Here is a 20,322-nt window from a genome sequence, read left to right on the forward strand (position 1 = left end):
CTTTCAATATAAGGCAAGGAATCTGCCTAAAAATGGCTCCCATTGGAGTTCATGTTAAATTGAGGTGTTTTCAACTTCCTGTTTTTGTTGTTTTTTTTAAAACTAAAAAAGGATTGAATCAGAAAAAGGGGGCACAGCGTTTATTTTTCCTTCTGCTGAATTTCATTCACGTAAATGAAAATTTTGTTCAGTATGGTTGACTTGTTTTTATATCTTCAAAATGCATGAAACAAACTAAACTAACACAATTCCTGAACTCCCAAAATTAACATCTCAGTATGGAAGCAATAAAATTCAAGATCACATCCAAAACGGCCACCAAATACGTTTCACACGGATTAATCAGATAATAGCTCCATGTGACCAGTTTAATTACCTCTCATCATTTGTGTTGTGAAAAGTATAAATTACTTTAAATTTGCACCATTTATTTTGAACTATTATGGGTTATCAAACAGCGGGACAATTGAAAATTACCCACAAATTTCAAGTTAAAGAAATCTTTGCATTTTCAGCTGAGCAGAAAAGTGCAATATTCTGACTGACACGCTCTACTTTGAGGGTGCTGAGTTCAAATCTTATTGGGGTTTCAAGTCCATAACTTAAAATGATAAAACATACAATATGTTTGGCATGTGTGAAGGGTAGGGATGAAAAAGAGTACAGGGAGCTCATCGCGGGATTCACCACCTGGAGCAGGGACAATGGTCTTATTCTGAACACCTCGAAGACGAAGGAGATGATCATTGACTTTGGCAGGAAGCCCTCTCATCAACCTGTCATCATCGACGGAGAGAGTATTGAGGTTGTTCACACCTACAAATACTTGGGTGTGCACCTTGACCACAAACTGGACTGGTCGGAGCAGGCCCGGGCCCTGTATAAGAAGGGACAGAGCAGGCTGTTTTTCCTGAGGAGACTTAAATCCTTTGACGTGTGTGGTGACATGCTGTACATTTTCTACCAGTCTGTTGTTGCAAGTGCTGTTTTCTTTGGGGTTGTCTGTTGGGGTAGCAGCATGACAAAAAGAGACAGCAATCGGCTGGACAGACTGATCAGGAGGTGTGTGTCTGTGATGGGGAGGAAGGTGGACTCTGTTGGAGCAGTCTTGGAGAGGAGGATGGGGGCTCTAATGCAGAGTATCTTGAGGAACTCCAAACACCCACTGCACGACACAGTTGCAGCTCAAAAAAGTGAGCGGAGTAACAGGCTCCTGTCATTGCGCTGCAGAACTGAGCGCTTCAAGAGGTCGTTCATCCCCTCAGCAATCAGGCTGTATAACAGGTGTGCCTGAGCCAAACTAAGTACAATCCGAGCACTTGTATTTACTGTACTGTTGTTATTTATTATTTGCATGATCTGTGTGCTGCTGGACACCGGAATTTCTCCCTTGGGAGATTAATAAAGTTTTATATATCTATCTATCTATCTATCTAATATATCTTTTGGCTGTCATTGAGAACATTTGCTCATTTAGGAGCTTATTTGATTCTAGAAACTAATTTCTGAAGAATGAGGTCCTGTGACCCTAAAATTCGGGGCGCCTGCCGTCTTGTCTATTGCTCCTCACCAGTCAATGATGCAGTGAAAACACCTTCTAGTAAATTCTGCCACCTTGACACCAATCTTCAGGAACATCTACAGCACAGGTCACTCAGTCTGAAGGAGATTCGGCCAACCTGTGTTATCATTTGATCTCTTAACAATTCAAAACAAATGGTGCAAATTTAATGTAATTTACACTTTTCACATCAGCATTGATTAAAAACTAATAAAACTGGCACTGCATTTCCAGTTGTACAGAGAAAAAGTTCCACAGAACGGCTTCTTCATTTTGAAAGTTGAGGAGACATATTACACGAACACATTGTAAAATCTTCACCCTGGGTGCTGCGCAGTGAGAACAGGAGGTTCAAAAGACTTCAATAGGAGCCATTTTTTGGCGAATTCCAAGGCCTTATTTTGAAACTTGCATTTTACCCCCCCAAAAAAATAATATTTTGACCAAAATAGACTTTACCCCATTTCTTCAATCTATTTAAGGAGCCATTAAACCCAGTATCATTAAAATCTGAGACGGGCCATGTTCCACCCCCTGCCTGATCACAGAGAGCTCTTTAAGAATTTATGTGAAATATTCAAGAAAGTAAATGTAATATCATTCATACCCTCTCCCTGATGGCCAGTCACAGCAAGATTCTTTCACTCGCCGAAATGTGCTCTTGTTTGAGTCTGCCGAACTCTCCCCGGCCACATACCTCTGATGTTCTTTGACGACGGCGAGGACGTCGTCGGAAAGGTGGTGCGAGTCCTCGGAGAACCTGAAGAGCTCTTTGAGCTGAGCCTTCAGAAGTTCCACTTGGGATTCCTCTCCTGTCAGAGTATTCTTCACACCCTGCAACGGAACGCACGGAGAGCACAGCCAAAATTAGCTCGAGTCGATGCGGCCGCAAACCCGGCCATGCATTCATTATCCATATACACTTTATCTGACGGACGGCCTCGGGGAGCTGGAGCCCTGCACAGACCACGACTTCATTACAACAAACAGATTTGATCTTGCTGAGTCATTGTTTCACGTTCATCCCTTCTGACCATAAATAAAAGCAGGCTTAAGGGGTGTTTTGGAGTCAGGGGAGGATAATATGGCAACAGCAGTAATACATCAGCTGCGCGGAACATGACCAAATAAACTCATATTTACATATAAATGGTCATTCTACTTAATGAAAGAGTCACAGATGTAAAAACACAATCAGCAAACCTCATTTGCTTGTAAGACCACAACCTTCTGAGGCGAGCACGAGTCTGGGCGTAATTATATCTTAATAAGTGGTCATATACCGCTCCAGCGACGTCAGACATCGTCTCTCTGGGAGAGGCTGAAGCCAAGGAACTCTGCAGAAATCTTATTACGCTCGTCCACAGATCTGTGATTGGGTATAATTTCATTTGGCATGTCCGCGGACAATTCCCTCGTGGCTTATTTTCAGTTTGCAGTGCGGCGCACCAACACAGCAGTACTAGAGAGAATAAATAGATATGCTCGGTGAATTCAAATAACTAGAGAGGGATTTCGACCAAATTGTAGAATAATTTGCTGGAAGTAAAACGCTCCAGGGCGATCAAGAGGGTGTCAGTATAAAACGTCTTTAATTTTTCTTAGTCTTTGAGGACCAGTGGTTCCCAACTTGAGCCTGGACTCCTTTTGGGTTGGATGCTAAATCACATGAGTGGCTCCTGGCTTTGCTTACTGAGGGGAGCTGCGCATTTTTGAGCAAAAACATAATAAGACACTTTCTGGAATCTACAGGAGAAAGCTCCGGCTCCTGTCTGCCAGTGTCAAAACCACGAGAACATTACAGTGAGAGGGGTCTCATGGAAAATACCCAATAACCTGACTGGAGAAATGTAAGATTTAATTTTTCTTCATTATATTCACCACATAAAACAAGTCAAATTCTAAAGTTGGGTGATCTGCGTGTTTAAACCAAACCCAGTGTCAGTAATATCGAGCTGATTCCAAGACATAAATGGAGGCTGAGACACACTGGAATAACAATAGAACAAAGCAACACAAATAAAAACCCTGCTAATCCCACGCTGGCTATAAGTAATTACTAACTCACGCAGCGTCTATGTCGCAGTCAACAGGCAACAAATACAAACAATGATGCGCTTCTAACTCCACCACACCCATCTGACACATTCGGGGAATTCAAACAAGGGATAAAGCAGCTCCAGTGACAGGGCTGAATACCCCGAGGCCTGCGAGATGGGCTCCAAAACCTAATCCCACAAGACAAACAAAAATCTGGACAAGACTCATCTTGTAAGGACAGCACACATATGTTTTAATCACCTCCAAAAGTCCACAGGAGGAGGAGCGATCTCCTGAGGACAAGCAGTGACGGGAGCTTTCGAAATGACAGCAGGACTTCAATGAAAGCAGCCAAAGAAAACAGCAGCCAGAAAGAAAGCAGACATGAAAGTGGACAGATCGAGGGCAAAGTGTTTCAGTGGAGCTGGCAACTGTGTAAGAAAAAGGATCCAAAACTGTAACTGAAGGGGAAAAAAAAAATCCTGGTGTTTTTATTGCTGGAATGTGTCACTGAGCATCCGCCACTGTCAAATAGTCAAAAATGCCGTAAAACATCTTGAGTGGCTGCTGCTGCTGCTGACACAGAGAGTTTGTAGCTCAGAGGTCACATTCGTCCCATTTCTCTGAATATCTGATGTGAAGGTGAACATGTCTGGAGAAGATGGGAAAAAAATTCCCTCCAGGTGCTTCTCAGATATCCCGTTAACAAGAAGGCTGAGGCGCACACACACACACACACAGACACTCTCACACACCTGAAAACATGATGAACATGGCCTTCAGGGAAAAACAAAACATGCCAGGCTCCAGTTTTTCATTCTCAGTTGAAGTGGGATGATGTGTAAAATATAAAGTAAAAATCCAAAATCCAACATCATGAAAATGTATTAAATAAAATATATTCAGAACAGAACAATAATTGTAGTTCTGCAGCAGAATATATAAAACTAATATTGAGCACAGTGCAAATGACAGCTAAGGAGCAGGTTTATGTTCATGTCACATACTGTGCTTTAACCATATAAAACCCTCTGGAATGCTTCCACCTGAGCACTAGACCACAAAAATGCTCCCATCGTGTAAGAAACACACACCCTCGTTTGTAGGGGTTACAACCAATCAGCTCAGACTGTGATGGCATGCTGGGCTGAGAGGAACATTGGCAGTGAGCATAGAAAACAAACAAACAAAACCTGACAAATAACGTGAATCATTTGGTAACAGTTGACCTTAAAATTGGCATTATGACCACCTGTCTCAAACTGTACATGTCCGTGTTTAGATTGTGATGTACTGTGCGCCTTACTGTCAGAACTAATATTAGCTTGTCCAGCGTTGTGCGATCACACGGGCCAACCGTCACTCGCACCGTGCATCAGTGAGCTTTGGCCACCCGTGATCCTGTTATTGCATCGCAGTTTTCTCCCTCCCTGGACCTCTGCTGACAGATACTGAGCTTGGCAGACCATGAACGCACCGTAAGAGCTGCAGTTTTGAAGAAGCTCTCAGCCAGTCATCGAGAGGTCACAATTTAACACCTTGTCAGACTCACTCAGGTCCTCTGCTCTTCCATTTTTCCTTCTTCCAACACTTGAAGTGTTCACTTGTACCTGTTATACATAACCCTTCAAAGGTTTTGACACACCTTCTCAATCAATTTTTTCTTGATATTTATGACTATTTACATTGCAGATTCTCACTGCAGGCATCAAAACTACCAATTCACATTACTTGTTGGTGGTCATAATTTTGTGGTCGATCGGCCACACAATCATACTAATGATTGCAATACAAATGATATGTGGATGAGCCTACCGTGTATGTCCTCCACTGGCCCACCATCTGCTCCTCGGTGCCGTCCCGGGACTCCTGGGTCTGAGCCAGCTCCCGGTCCAGTCCCTGCAGCAGCGCCCTGAGGCGGCCGATGTCGTCTCCCAGCCGCTGGCAGCGGGCCATGTACTGGCTGTGAGAGTCCAGGCTGGAGTGCAGGCTGTCCTCGGCCTCGCAGAGGCCCTGCCTCAGCCTCTGCCAGCCCAGCCGGAGCTCCTCGGCCTCCTCCACCACCACCTCCGCTCCCGCGGGGGACGTGCTGGCCCTGACGGCTTCCGCCACCCCCTCGATGTGCTGCAGGGTCTTCTCCTCGCGGGCCACGCTGTCGTCCAGAGCCTGACGGGGTGAGGTGGCACAGACAATGAGGCTGGTTACGTGCAATGATACCTAAATCACGACTACAGAAAAGAACTACGATAACGATGCAAATACAGGTCTGAATGTCACCGTGCAGAGAACAATTACTCAATCCCCGTCTTCACCCTTCCACTTCCTCTAAATATCACACAGTGCACATGAGTGCGCCGCAAAGTCAGAAACCTCATTCTATTTCAGTGCGTCTTCACCTGCAAGGCTTTGAGCTTGTCCTCTGCCGTCCCCTCCCGCTCCACCAGATCCGTCAGCTCCTTGGTTTTTGAGAGTAGCCAGGTCTGGAATTTATACACGCAGCTTTGGTACATCTGATGTTCCTCAGCGATCTTCTGAAGCAGCGACAGACGCTCCTAGCACAGCAGGAAACACACCTTGTGGTTATTTTCTTTTTTTTTTTTTATTTTGGCACTGCATTGTTCAGAATGTGTCACAAACTTTATTCGGATGTAAAGTGAAGAGTCTGAATCTCAATTCGTATTCTTTCTGGGTATTCTCTGCTGTCTGTCACTCTAACTGCAAAATACCCCAAACCACCCTGGAGTAGCAGAAATAATAATAAAAGAAAAAAGAACATGGGAAAAAAAAAAAAAAAAAAAGGCTCACATACAACCACAAAACTCAGTATCATATCAAGTGAAATGCTTCATGCACGACTCAAGTCTCCCAACGTTTTTCTTTTTTTTCCAGGGCCTGATATTGCTCTTCATGCAAAGTGTCACTTACGCTCCCATTTTTCCATGTAGTGCTCACACTGTTATGACAGCAAAAATCTCTGCTCACATTTAAGTGCCCTAAATGTCTTGAGTCTCAAACTGAGCGGTCGGCTGGTGTCATGTCGAAAAACTGTGGCTGCAACGTTCGTCAAGGACATTCCAGTTTCTTTCTAATCAGAATTTAATTTCATCCTGACTGCACTCCTAATCACTCCACCTTCAGATGCCTGCAGATACTTTGTTATGACAACGTCAACTTTTTTTTTTTCCAGCAGATATTATTGTGTCATCAAATACAGAACCGGCTTTAACCAGTCCTGTCATCTAGTTTTAACCGCCTATGATTGATGCTTGTTCTCCCTCTGCGATGAAGATGAAGAACATGAATTCTCTGCCAGCTCTTTTCACATTTGCACCTCCGACCCGTCGGATAATAACAGACAAAACGCTTTTTGTCTCATCATTTTTATTTCCCAAAAGAAATTTCGCTGCGGCGTCAAACTGAGGTAACGAGAGATCTGATTAATGACCGCCTGAAACTGCACACAACTTGTGCATGATTTGTTGCATTCACTACCTGAGGCAAAGTGCGGCAGTGCACGATCCCATGTGTCACTATTTTCTCACGTTTGACACGAGGACAGGACGGGTCACAGCTGGCAGCAGGTGATGCTGGGAACTGTGAACCGCTACACAGAAGCAGTTTGTTATGCAGCAGCTGTCTGCAGTCCAGTCCTCCAGCTGTCACTCTCACTACTGCTTGGAAATCCACTCGCAGAATATGAACGTGACAAACACGCATTAATGATGAAGAGGGTGAGCATATCACAACTGCACCATGTCCTCTCTGCTGTGAAACCACCAAACATGAATTTGAACAAGATGCTCGGGCTGCCTGAACATCGGGTTGTATAATTTACAATGTTTTGGGATGCGCATCTTGAATGTCTTTGTTTTCCTGTATGAGGCGAGACTCAAACAGGCTTTACGGTTCCAGACTGAGGATTTTTTTTTTTTTTTCCAAACTAACCAAAAACAAAAACGAGCCATAACATTACGACTACCTGCCTAATATTGGCTGTGTTCCTGTTTAGTTGTCAAACCAGCACTGATCCGTTGAAGCACACCTTTATGTTCTGCAATATGTGAAGTGACAACAAGTGAACAACAACCATCAATGAGCTTTGACTTGTTTAAAACTTCATGCTTTCATATTTTGTCCTCCTCCATTGCTGCTGACTTCACTTGTCAGCGGTCATTATGTTGTGGCCGATTGATGGATGAGTTCGCTTTAACAGGTTAATGTGATGCTGCAGGGTAAAAATAGTTCGAAAGACTTTCTTCAGTGTGGGGAAAAAAACAAACAAAAAAAAAAAAAACTCAGCAATCTGCAAGTACCAACACTGAATTCTTGTGTCAATAAATAATGTTTGGAGGATGAAAGAAAGTTTCAGAATAGTACATTCCTCACTTTGTGGATGTTGGTGTTTTTTCATTTGAGGTGACATTTACACAATACTAAAAAGAAAAGAAGAAAAAAAAACTCTGAATGTACTTGACAGTGTCGAAAAGTTTAATTTCAAAAACATGAGAAATACTGTATAAGATTGTCCCTGTCTTCAGAAAGTTTGCCTGAAGGATTAAAAGTCAGAAGAGAGAACAAATTGGATCTTGGATCTCAAAATATCACATGAGACTGCAACTTTTAACACAGAAGTTTTACTTGTTCCACTCGCAGCAAAACAAAAACACACTGTTTAGCTTGTTCTTTCTTTTAAACTCATCCCTGCAGTGGCATTCTTTGTTGGGGGGGAGCAGAGCATTTTGTAAATCCCAGCTTTCTCATCTGGAGTCAGAAACGGGGCTTTGCCAGCAGACTGGTTTGCACACATGAATATACGAGCGGAGACGGGATGCGCCTGTGCGGTTAAATGTGGCTGACGTCTGAAAGAGGCGTCCGAGAAATGAAGAGGAAGAGGATCTTCACTGTGACTGATGGGGAAGAAAAGCAGCTTGCGTGTATTTTTAATGTTGACTAATCTCTACTCTGAAAGGAAACCTCTGCAGCGCCTGGCAAAAAGTAAATATCCTTCTAATTAACATTAACCTCGGCTTTACATGCAGCTGAGCGGCTGAGGCACAAAGAGGGAAGTCAAATAAATTTCATTTAACTCTGAAATCATTGATCCTGATTCAAACTGGTACTTGTTGTCACATTCTCTACGATCGCTTCGAATAAAAATGCCATCCAAAGCTAATTCAATTGAAATCCCACCGACACACTCGCGTGTGCTGCTGATGAGGCGCCGCCCACACATGTTCTCAGGAAAACGTCTCAGCCTTTCAACCTCGAGCCCGTAACTGCTGCTTCCTTTTCACCTCTGCAAATCCACTCGCTGAACTTCAACGGGATGACAACGCGTAACGGCTGTGTGTGTACGAGCCAATGCACCGTGGCGGAGGAGGAGGAGATCGTATCAAAAGTGACTGTTTCCACTTTCGATGCAACTTCCGGTGTTTCTCAACCTTCCTGTTTGAAAGATGCAGTTAAACATTGAGACATTCTATCATACTCGGTTACCTGAGCAAATATCACATCTAGTTTGAACGAAACCAGCCTGGCCACAAGACGGAGCACTGAAAACCCCAGAGACACTGCAAATTAGGGTTGGGCGATATGGCCTAAAATTTATATCACGGTATAATTTGAACCTTACATGGTAGACGGTATATATCACGGCATAATTTGATATACAAATAACAGTTAGGTAATCGTTACCATGGCACATGGTAAATGCATGGAAGCAGGAAGAAGTTTTTATACTATTAAATAGCATAAGTCTACAATTCTACAATTTCATTTAGCAGACGCTTTTGTCCAAAGCGACGTACAACACAAGCAAGAATACAGACATAAGGAAGAAACCATTAGTAAACGCTTCAATTGCTTCAAGTGCGAGTCAAGTTACTTTGAAGCCAAACCATGTCCAGATTACAGATGAGGGGTCGGCAACTTGATTATGTCAGGGCTCTCAAGTTTTGAATGCGGGAAAGAGTGACACCCCCACTCCCCCATCCTGTCCCCCTACGGAGAGTTGTCCACCTCTGCGGAGCCCGCAGTAGCAGACTCACGTGATGGCAATGCTTTTTTTCATTGGTTGTTGCGCTATTTTAGCCCGCCCCTTTCCTTTTTTGATCGACAGGGTAGGAGACGCGTTTCCTCCCGGTTCCATAGCAGCAGCAGCAGGGCACCAGACAAATTTACCGGTATTTTTTTTCAGCGTGAGAAACACAATGTGTGGCGTGAGTGCGTGACAAAACACCGAAACGCGTGACTGTCACGCTCAATGCGAGACTTGTGTTGGAGCATGAAGGAATCGTTCAAAGCCAGCTAGTTTGTCGGTGGCTAACGGCTGACTGAGACACCTGTGGCGTCTAGCAGCAGGCTACTTTTACGAAGTGTCCCTGAAAGCAGCAGGTTGTTCACTGAACCAGAGGGTTTCAATGCGTTTCACAGGTAATATCGTGAAGGCAGTTCAGGAGGAGCTGATGCTGACAGGGTAATGGACGGTGTTACTGCCTTCGCGAAGCAGCTGCCTCAGATTCTCAAAATCATCTGGCGGGCCAGATATTATTGTTTTCGGGCCAAAAGTGGCCCACGGGCCGCCAGTTGCCGACCGCTTTTATAGATGTTGCACCAATCTTTTTCACGAGCTCCTCCTCTGTCTGTTCACCGCTCGCCGCCATCGCTGTTGTTGTGTACTTCTTTCTCGGGGAACCGGGCATCTAAAAAGTTGCATTCTGCCATCTAGAGGACTTAATGTTTGAAGCGTCACGCTGAATGCGCGCCTCACCTCAGCTTTGTCCTTGACCTCATTGTAGGCCTCCTGCAGCCTGATCTGGGCCTGGTCGTCCACGCTGGGGTCCTGGGTCCGGTTGTGCAGCGCGGCCGCCTCGTCCAGCAGCCTCTGCAGCAGCCCCGCCTGGCTGTGGATGTCGCTCACCACCACCCTCTGTTGGTCCACCTGCCACAGCTTCTCCTTCACTCCCAGCTGGAGCTCCGTCTGAACGTCCACGCCGCGCTGCTGCTTCGCCAGCCACAGCTCGAACTCCTCGTACGCCTTCAGATACTCGCTCCAGTGGAGCCAGACCCACTCGATGCGGCTGTGTTCGAGGTGAAACAGCGAGAAAAGACGTTCTGGTGACTGGGCAATATATTCAGTTCGTAAGCTCAAGAGCATGAATAGAATTTTCTAATGCAATTGCATCAAAAGGGGTTCATTGGGGAAAAAAAAAAAAAAAACCTTTCTTAAAAAAGAACATTCTTAATTTTTATTCTATTACTTCATGTTTTTTAGCCTTCATTTGTTTGACTTCTTTATTTCCAATTGCAGGCACGTTGCTGCTCTGCTCCAGATTCAGCCGTTCCTCTTCAATTTCTTCTATTTTGAACAATTGAGACACAACACAGAGCCGCATTTTAGTGCGAGTAATTGCTCCAACTTGCTACAACAATCGCTGCACACTGAGGTTTTCTAATCCAGCGGTGTCCGGGGTGCAGAGCGGGCCTTTGTTCGTCGTCTGTGTTGACAGATGGAGCACTCACTCCTGCTGCTGCTAATAGAGGGGCTGCTCATGTTTAATGACACCACAACAAAGTGGAGACTCACTAGAGAATTTTTAGTTTGCCTTTATCCTGTGGAAAAAAAAAAAAAAACTCTTCCATTTAAAAACATAACGCCCGCTCACTTTACATCTGGTAAAAAAAAATAAAAAATCGAGTCTTTGTATTTGTTGTACGAAGGCAACAACTGTGAAAGTCAACAGACTTTACAGAATCTAAATGAAAACAGTTTGTTCTCCTACAATAAAATATGAACTGCTGAGCTGTGAATGTACCCATCGGTGGGCACAGGAGTACCTGTGGCAGTGGACGATATAGGTACTGGTCTCCTCCCACTGACTCTTCATATCTTTGAGCTTTGTGAGGATGTGGTTCCTCTGCTCCTCGTCTCCGCTCTGCAGCAGAGTCTCTCCTGCCACCAGCGCCTTGTCCATCTTTACACGACCTTCATGCTCCGACTGGTGGATTTTCTGAAAAATAATTTTGAGCAGTTAACAGGGAAATTATAAAAACCCATCAAAAACAAGTACTTCTTGGATCGTGGAAATCCACGGGGCTCTATAGAAAGACCCAAGCTGTTTTATTGCTGAGCAGATGATCAGCTAGTCACGTTAAAAATTAAGGAGAGAGATGAGCTGCAATTTTCTACTTCTGATCTCACAATAAACTGAAGTTACATTTCGTTTTTCACACTTATCAGTGTAACTATCTCATCATACACAATCGATACACATGTCACTGGACTGCGGTACCACTATGAGGAACCTCAAACCTGTCCTTCAACTTCTACAATTTCTGGTCTGTCACACTTCCCTGTTTTGCTGAAGAGTTACCTCTAAAATCAGGAACAAGTTGGCTTACAACAACACTTAAAAAATAGTCTTTGAATTGGACACCACTAGTAAAAATAGTTATTATCAGTCTCATTATAAATCCATGAAAAGTGTCAAACTAATCCAAAGTGCAAAACGAAAGATCACATCTCTTTCAGACTGGTTCTTTTAACAGGCTTTTTGAAAGCTTGAGAATTAAATGCAACAGCTTTCTGTTTATGGAGTGACAGCTGAACAATAAGCAGTTACTGTCCGAATGCAGACTTATTGGAGGATCTTGGAGAAAAAGCATCAAACAAAACTGCCAAAGAGTTCTCTTCAGCCAATGGATTGACCTTGAAAGCAGCATAAAAATTAGAAATGAAGCAAAAACTTTTTTTGTGCGGTATAATGTTGAAATGCCGTTAAGTTTAAACATCAGGGTTTTTTGTAAAAACATAGAATAAACGATGACTTCCATTATAATGTACTTTAACTTCTTTGCACTAAAATCGAAATCAAAGGTAGTTTTTGAAGCTGGTATTGAAAGATAAATGTCTTTACTGGTCTGAAGCTTTCCAGATAAACCTGGGCTGTATGTGGACCAGATTTAAATCTCTTCCTGCACATCATTAACTGGGTGTTTGTCGGTGAGCTCTCCAATTGTGTACCTTCCTAGAGCTACGTCTGATGATGCAGCCTGGAATTTATTTGCATTTCTTCGATCGGTCTGCAGCATTTTTATTAGCTTGCTGTCCACTTGTTTGTTTACATTGGATGCCATCTTCCTTGCTCTCTTGCTGTCCCCCAGCTCCATCCTGTCCCAAGCAAATAGCCGCCACCTCTCTGCTCTAGGTTCCTTCCTGTTTTCACTTCCACAATTCCCCAAAACGATCAAGTGGAATTGTTGAGATTGCTGTTTTTTCCTCTTGTTTTCCTATTCCAATGTAAAATTCAGTGAGAGAGCTGCCTGATGTATTTGAAGCTACACAAATGTATATTTATTTGTTCAACAAACACTACTTTCAAAGATTTGGCAGATCTGTCTGTCAAAGGACAACACAATCAAATCACCGTGAGATAGAAGGATGCAAGAAAAGGTAAAAGAATGGTCGGGGAAACATGCTGGGAGGAGGTCATCGTAAAAAGAAAAGAATCTTCCATGTACGCTGTCTCATTTTATTGAAACGTCTTTGGATGAAAGAGAGGAAGCAAACAATCATAAAAGGAGGCAGGAAAGGTGGGGTCTGTTTTTCTGGTTTTAGGACTGAGGACATGGAATTGTGCATGTATCTTAAAAAAAAAAAAAAAATCCTCATCTATTTTTTTCTTTTTTCTTTTAACTAAGACAGCATGAAACTGCTAATCGCAGAAAGTCTTCAATTATTTTCCCGGCGCCCATTTCCACTCTACACAGAGATCACGGTGGGAAGGGTCAGACTCTTGTACCTCTGTCTCCTTCAGTCTCGCCTCCAAGGCATCCCGGGGCCCGTGGGTGTTGTCGTTGGCTTTCAGCCTCTCCTGGACGGCCCGCATCCAGGAGAGGGCCGCCTCCAGGTTCTCCTTGAAGTCCTGCTGCTCCTGCTGTGTCATGATGAGGTCTGAAAACCAAGACAACCACCTCAGCACGCGCACACACACGTAGGGACATATTCTAACAGCCCGAGGCACACGCTTTGAAGTCCGAGGAATGGCGCAAACCCATCTCCACAATATCAACAATAGAAAGTGCAGCACATATTCTTCAGACAAAGGACATCAAACAAACTGTCTGAAACTAGCAAAGAAACTTCAGAGTGTAGAGTTAGGTATGGTAACTTGATATTGTTTTCACCATTTTGCACATGGTTTCATAACCTATAGCCTTGGTATAATGAGAAAAGGAAATCAGTGGCAGGCGCTGAGACAGAAATCCCAAATTAATAGTAACTTTCCTTAGCAGTCCCTGACTTGTGGATTCCACAGGTGTGAAAAAAACCTGCGTGTCCTGTTACGAGTAGTGGCGAAACTCCAGAAATTGTCTCGGCTCCATTCAGCGCGGAGCTGCACTGTGCACAAGCTCACAATGCCCTCAGGACTGACAGCACAAGTCAGGAGTTTGCAATAAAACGCATGCCAGTGAGGACTTTTGCATTTCAGAGGCCCACGGGAGGCTCCGAGGCTTTTCTGCCAGGGAAAAATAAGATGCAGGCAGCATGGGCAATTTTCCTGACAGTGACTCATTTTACCCCGCCGCAGCATTCCTCTCTTCCCATGCATGTTTTTTCCTCAGCTCAATGAATCTTGGTGCTACTTGATTCTTTATTCCTCACAAAAACATTAGAAACATGTTCAATTTGTTTTTAAAATGTAAACGATGTTGCACTAACTGCTCAGGTTATGTAAACGGTAGTTAATTTTTCAGCAAAATACAAAAAAAAAAAAAAAACACCTAATAGTATTGTGTTCTCAGCTCCAGATCCAGTGTTTTTCCTCTGTGTGCTTTATAAGGGGACACACACAAATCAAAAGTGACAGTTCAAAAACATGCAAATGATTTGGAGAGCGTTGAACACTTAATCTGCCCCTCCAGCTTTACTACGAACCGCCGCTCTTTTTCAGGCTGAGCATCACTTTGTGTGCGATTTAGCTGAAACTGATGGTGCGTTCATGATTACAACTGAAAGCTATCTAACTCTGAGATTTCCATTTGTCATTTTTGTCAGATTATGTGAGGATTAGATTTGTTTCTTATTGTCATGTTACATCTTAGACTTTTCCAGCTGTTGCATTTCCACGTTCCCAGCTCCCTGAGCACACCCTCAGATGTGACTACATGACATTTTTCTTCAGATTATTGAGGATGAACTGCGTTTGGTAGATACGCTGCAATAGAAACTCTGCAGTCTGACTTTTCAGACTGGTATATCTCTGAAAAATACATATGAACAGATCCTTATCCAAATAAACTCATCCTAACAGCTACAAGTAATGGTGTGCTCAAGAGTGACTGGAAATTTCACAATTTCAGTAAGGACTATCAAACACTCAAGTGAACATTTCAAACTCTGATGTTGGACTTTTTCAACAGATAAATTTGTGAATGTCCAGCTACATTACACTATTTATTAGCTACAACTAACGGTGCATTCTTGGGCGATTGGGAAGTGGGGATTTCTGACTCACGATAAGTAAATAATACAAGTGAAGATTAACTGTCCTTCTTTAGATCATGTGAGGATGAATTGTGTTAAGTACGATCACATGAACATGGAACATTTGGAATTTCAAGATAAATGAAACAGCCAATGAAACATTATTGGCTGTGACTGAGAGTGCATTTAAGGTTAACTGGAACCTCATAAATTCCAATCTACACAGACTTGGCAGCTTTCTCCAGGTGAAGTGAGGAGGAGCTGCCATGTGAACAAACTTCATGGTTCATTCCCACAGCTCATCCTGTCCATATGTTAAAGAGCAAAAAAATAATCCCCAAACATTGAGCCCAAAGGTGTGAGTGACTGTAAAAGTACTAAACAGCGATACTGCACCATTGTAGTCTATTTACCATTGGCTGCAACGGTTCCAATTAGGAAAACACACCTGAAAGCAATCAAACCCAGAACCCCCACTTTCCATCTTTCTTTAGATTATGCAAGGATGGATTATATGTTAGTTATTGTCTTGTACACACTCCAAACTCGTAAAGGACAAAGTTGCTAGTTTCCTGCACGGACGCCCCCAAACACAGCACGTCCCGCAGCGATGGGAGCTGCTGGTCAGCGGCTCACGGCGGCTGTCAGGAGGAGGAGGAGGAGGCCCCTCCTCCAGCACTTTGACAGCTTGCGCCGTAAACTCGCATTAAGGTTAAAGCTAACTTTAATCCATGACAGAGGAAACGCTCTCTCTTTCTGGTTAGCTTACAGGCTAAACGCGGCTCCTGTTCCCATTCAGCGACCCGCACCGATATTTTTACAGGTAGTCAAACTTGCAGACACAACTTCCAGCTGCTTTCAGCCGCCTACATGCTAATATTGTGTGAAGGCGAGGAGCCTGCGTCAGTATAGCGTCAATTCACGCCAGTGTTGGAGGCGAAACAATACGCGTTAACTCATATTTGTACCAACAGGAGTCGATATTTGGAGCGTTTCAATCAGGAGCCGCTGTAACTTCGAGGGTTTTTATCCGTGTCTGCTGCTACAGACTGTCCTGCTACCATCAAGCTAACTGAGTCGCGGCGCGCGCCCGCGTGAAGCCTTTTACTGAGAATAAAAGCACTTACGGCTGTGTGGCTCATCAGGTGAGGGGAAGCAGAGAGTGTGTGCCGCTGCGCTGCTGTCTGTCCCGGGTTGGAAAGTTAAGACAAACAGGAAGCGGATCCGAGGCCGCCGGGGACTGGAGTCCACACGCAGCCCGTCATGCTGCCTTCACGGACGCCTCGGAAAGAAAGTGCTCAACATCCAAAAACTAAAAGACATCCAACACAGACATTTAAAAAAGAACCATCACTGTGCATTACATTATCCTTTATTAGTATATAGTTTCTGCTTTTCTATTATGTTACAATATGCTATAATTTCCCTGTGACTTACCTTTTTATCAACACCTTATATTTAGCAAAGCATGATTAAATCCAGGATTCATAATATAATGTGAAATGGAAACTATGGATTAGGATAAGGTACACTTCGCACTGGAGACTCAGGGTGCTTTTGCCTCACTCTGGTTTCCTCCCACAGTCTAAAATCATGCTTGTTAACTTGTGACACTTGATATTTCCTAGATGTAAATGTGATAGTGTGTTTGTGTCTGTGTCTGTGTCTGTCTGTTGACCCTGTGGTGGACTGGCGACCTGTCCTGGATGTACCCTGCCTTTGCCCATGAGCAGCTGGGTTTGGCTCCAGCTCCCCTCGACCATGAACAGGATAAACAGTACAGAAGATGAGTGACTGAGTAATAGAGCTTATATATACTGAAATACATAAATACCTCTTGATAATCTAAAATATTTAATTTATATCATATCTCATTATTTTTATGAATAAGTCTTGGTTTTGCATCAAGGATGTCAGTATAATATGATAATGGAATGGCAAAGAAAACACTACAAACAATACATACTGGCATTTTATTATATGGGAACAGCAATAAAACTTAAGCTCACTTATATTTGAATGGAGATTCTTGAGCAGTCCCAAATATATCCACTCAGCATTCTTCAGGCTTCTAACAAAAAGATGTTAAAATGCTTTAATCTGTCAGATAAGGGAGGATACTGAATTCTACTTTTCTAAAAGTAGGACATTTCATTGATTAAAAGCACATTTCACTTTTTTTTTTTTTTTTTCATTCTTTACATTGTAAGTCTGAGGTCAGATCTGTTCCGGGCGGTTCATACTGTGTAATCATACTGTACTGATGGCACCTGAACTCATCAGCAGACCAGCTTGAACTAGAAGGAGGAACAAATTCAAAGCAGCTGCTGATGAGTCAAAGCTTCCCTCTGCCCTCTTTCAAACTGCAAGGCGCGCTGTGGAAATTCGCCCCCATTGGTTCAGCCGACAGCAACAGTTGCAGCCCACTTTCCATGCAGCACCACAAAGGAAACAATTCATGAAAGGAATCTTCTGACTAAACCACCATTAAACATTGACCAGTTCCGCCTTTTGCCATGTTGAGTAATGATTCAGAGTAACCTCAGGTCGCCAACCAAGAGCCATTTTTTAATATTTCTGCTCAGTCATTTTCTTTATTTATGCCATTTCTTTAAATCTAACATTGTCATGATGGATTGGAGGAAATATTAACATCTCTGTGCTCAAACAGTCGTCAAGTCAGTGTCTTTTTTAATTCAAAGTAAAGTCAGGTCCATGTGACAAAAAGCATATGTGTGTCACTAGAATGGATTGTTTAAAAGACATGATCGAGGTGTTTTTAGCTGCCTCCATCACATCTGTTACATACATGATTTTGTTTCAGTACTGATACATACTGATCTTTGTTTCAGTTCTATTACATCACCGTACCAAAACGAGACTCTTAATGAATAAATTGTTTTATCTTTCACTTATTCTCTTTCTTAATCACAATTCCTTCCAAAAAAAAAATGAGCAAAGCAAACATCCTGCTGAGACAAAAGCTTTTCGGGAGAGGCTCTCTAAAATTTCTATCAGCCACCCACTACTCTGCTTCCAGTACCACCAGTGTCTGGACTCCAGGGGTCCTTTCATCTCCAACCTTCATCTGGGTCACGGCGCTACGGTGTTGCTTCACATCGCAATCACCAGAACCAGGCTGCTGTCTCAGAGCCGCTCCGCACGCGTACTCAAGAGGTCCTTCTCACACAGAGCCAAAACACTGAGCGGCAGCGACAGCGGTGTGTGTGGAAGGAAGACGAGGGGAGGGGAGGACAGCAGTGGAAAACATCAACACCATGACAGTCTGTGTGAGATGAAGAGGCGCCTCTATACCTGTACGACTATCAGGTGTACCCGGAGGCGTCTTGTATGGGGTATACTGTGCAATGTTTCCGTGTAATTCTGTTTTTTGGTATTTTTGCATGCTGGTGTTATTTAGTGGAATATTAAATGCTGTTTGTACACATCACTTCACTTGAAATTTCTCTATATTATCTCTCTCTATCACTTGCTTTTTCTCTCATTTGCTCTCTCACACACACACTAGATTCTGATGCATTTGCAGTATTTTTCCAATTATGCAGATAATCTCTTTCTCTCTCTTTAATTACTCCCATAATCGTCATTCGGTGCAATCATCAAATAGTGTTTTTTTCACTCTGTGTTTTGTAAAATGCCCATAAAGAACAATCGATATCCACTCTTCCTGTAGGATTTAGTACTGTCCCTCGGTTCATCTGCTGTGCTCTGCACTTTACTTCAGTCGGGGTCGCGGGGAGCTGGAATTTATTCCAGGGAACATTTGGTATGCGTAGGGTACACCGTGGACAGGTCTCCACTTCATCACCTGACTCAGCTTGTACCCAGACTCTGTCTCGCAGGCAGAAGTGCTTCACAGGAGTGTTTCGGGAAGCAGCTGCACTGACAGTCAAGTCAAACTCACAGTCAGTTTGGCGAAGGCACAAGTTCACCACAAACTAGAGCAATGCTCAGAATTATATGAAGATAAGAGTGACGTGACGGTTGTGGTCACATGACCACACATCAGACGTCGCATGGATGGAGGCTTATCCCTTCATCCGTCCAACTTCTAAACCAGTTCATCCAGTTTGGGGTCAAAGAGCGCCGGGGCTGATCCCTGAATATGGGTGAATACAAGGCACACCCTGAACAAGTTGACAGAGGGATACAGATACACTCATATTAACATCTACGGGCAGTTTAGAGTCATGAGTCTCCGTCGCAAAGTGCATAAACAAATTAGCAGCAGACGATGAAGAATATGCAAACTTCGCATAGAACTGATCCGAATGCCGCCCCAGGTCTTCTTCCTGTGAGACGGGAGCGCTAATCTCTACACCCATTACAAAATATTAGCACGCAAACTACCCAATGTAAATGTTAATACATCTTCATAACTTGGTTTCATCATATTAACATTCATTAAATGTGCTGCTGTGCAGAACAGCGGGAAGAAAAAAATTTGGCCGTGACTTTGTTTACAGCGCCCAATAACACACTCTCTGCGTCCGCCGCGGATACCCCCTTTAAAAAATTCAAGACGGAACGTTTCCGTCTCATGATAAGCAGGGCTGCTAAAATGTCAGGACATTCACCTTGTGAGCGGATCGCAGCCCATTGAGGAGCTCTGATGATGACTGCGTTGCCACTGGCAAGTCAAAAAAGTGAGCCGCTTCTCCTTTCAGCATTCACTTCGCCCACAAGCAGGTCTATTTCAGGGCATTCAGGTGTTACATATTCATGAGCACCTGTTTGTGCCTCTCTGCAGTTCCACATTTAGGGCACTCAGATGCTGACAGACGCTCCGTTCTGATATATCATAAAAAACAAAATTACACTTTGTCTGCCTTCTCAGGGCTGAGTGATTGTGCTTCACAGGTGACTGCAAACTATGGATCATTTCTCAGCTCCGCTGTTCCGCCAAAGAAACAAAAAAAAAAAAGAAAAGAAAAAGGCACTCTGTTATTTTCCACTCTTAATACAAATATTGAGCCCACCTTGTGTCTGCGAATTGGCTGCCTTCGCCGGCAGACCTCTATTTACAAGTAAATGAAGAAGGGATGATCACCATTTCCAGTTCCTGCTCAAAGCTGAGAGTCGGACGCTTTTCCCAACATGCCTTATTCATAAAACAATCTGAGAAGAAATCACATTGATTCATTAATTAATTAATCTCTTTTAAGAACATAAACAGCAATTGACAACATTTATTAGAATGTATATCAAATAGCTC

The 20,322-nt window shown here is 43.4% G+C and overlaps 1 protein-coding gene across 1 annotated transcript in view; it reads right to left on the reverse strand.

Annotated features, from left to right (window-relative positions):
- The window catches only part of syne3 (spectrin repeat containing, nuclear envelope family member 3), a 28,572-nt gene extending 12,279 nt beyond the window's left edge, over window positions 1-16,293 (reverse strand). Inside the window, exons 1-7 of the mRNA XM_030117282.1 lie at window positions 16,214-16,293; window positions 13,402-13,553; window positions 11,438-11,610; window positions 10,371-10,680; window positions 5,998-6,153; window positions 5,417-5,767; window positions 2,259-2,395 (exon numbers count right to left, since the gene is read on the reverse strand). Coding sequence (XP_029973142.1) covers window positions 2,259-2,395; window positions 5,417-5,767; window positions 5,998-6,153; window positions 10,371-10,680; window positions 11,438-11,610; window positions 13,402-13,545 — 1,271 coding nt within the window. The 5' untranslated portion in view covers window positions 13,546-13,553; window positions 16,214-16,293. The remainder of the gene's footprint in view (window positions 1-2,258; window positions 2,396-5,416; window positions 5,768-5,997; window positions 6,154-10,370; window positions 10,681-11,437; window positions 11,611-13,401; window positions 13,554-16,213) is intronic.
- Window positions 16,294-20,322: the final 4,029 nt, after the last annotated feature.

The sequence above is a fragment of the Salarias fasciatus genome, chromosome 19 (assembly GCF_902148845.1).
Source record: "Salarias fasciatus chromosome 19, fSalaFa1.1, whole genome shotgun sequence".
NCBI lineage: Eukaryota > Metazoa > Chordata > Actinopteri > Blenniiformes > Blenniidae > Salarias > Salarias fasciatus.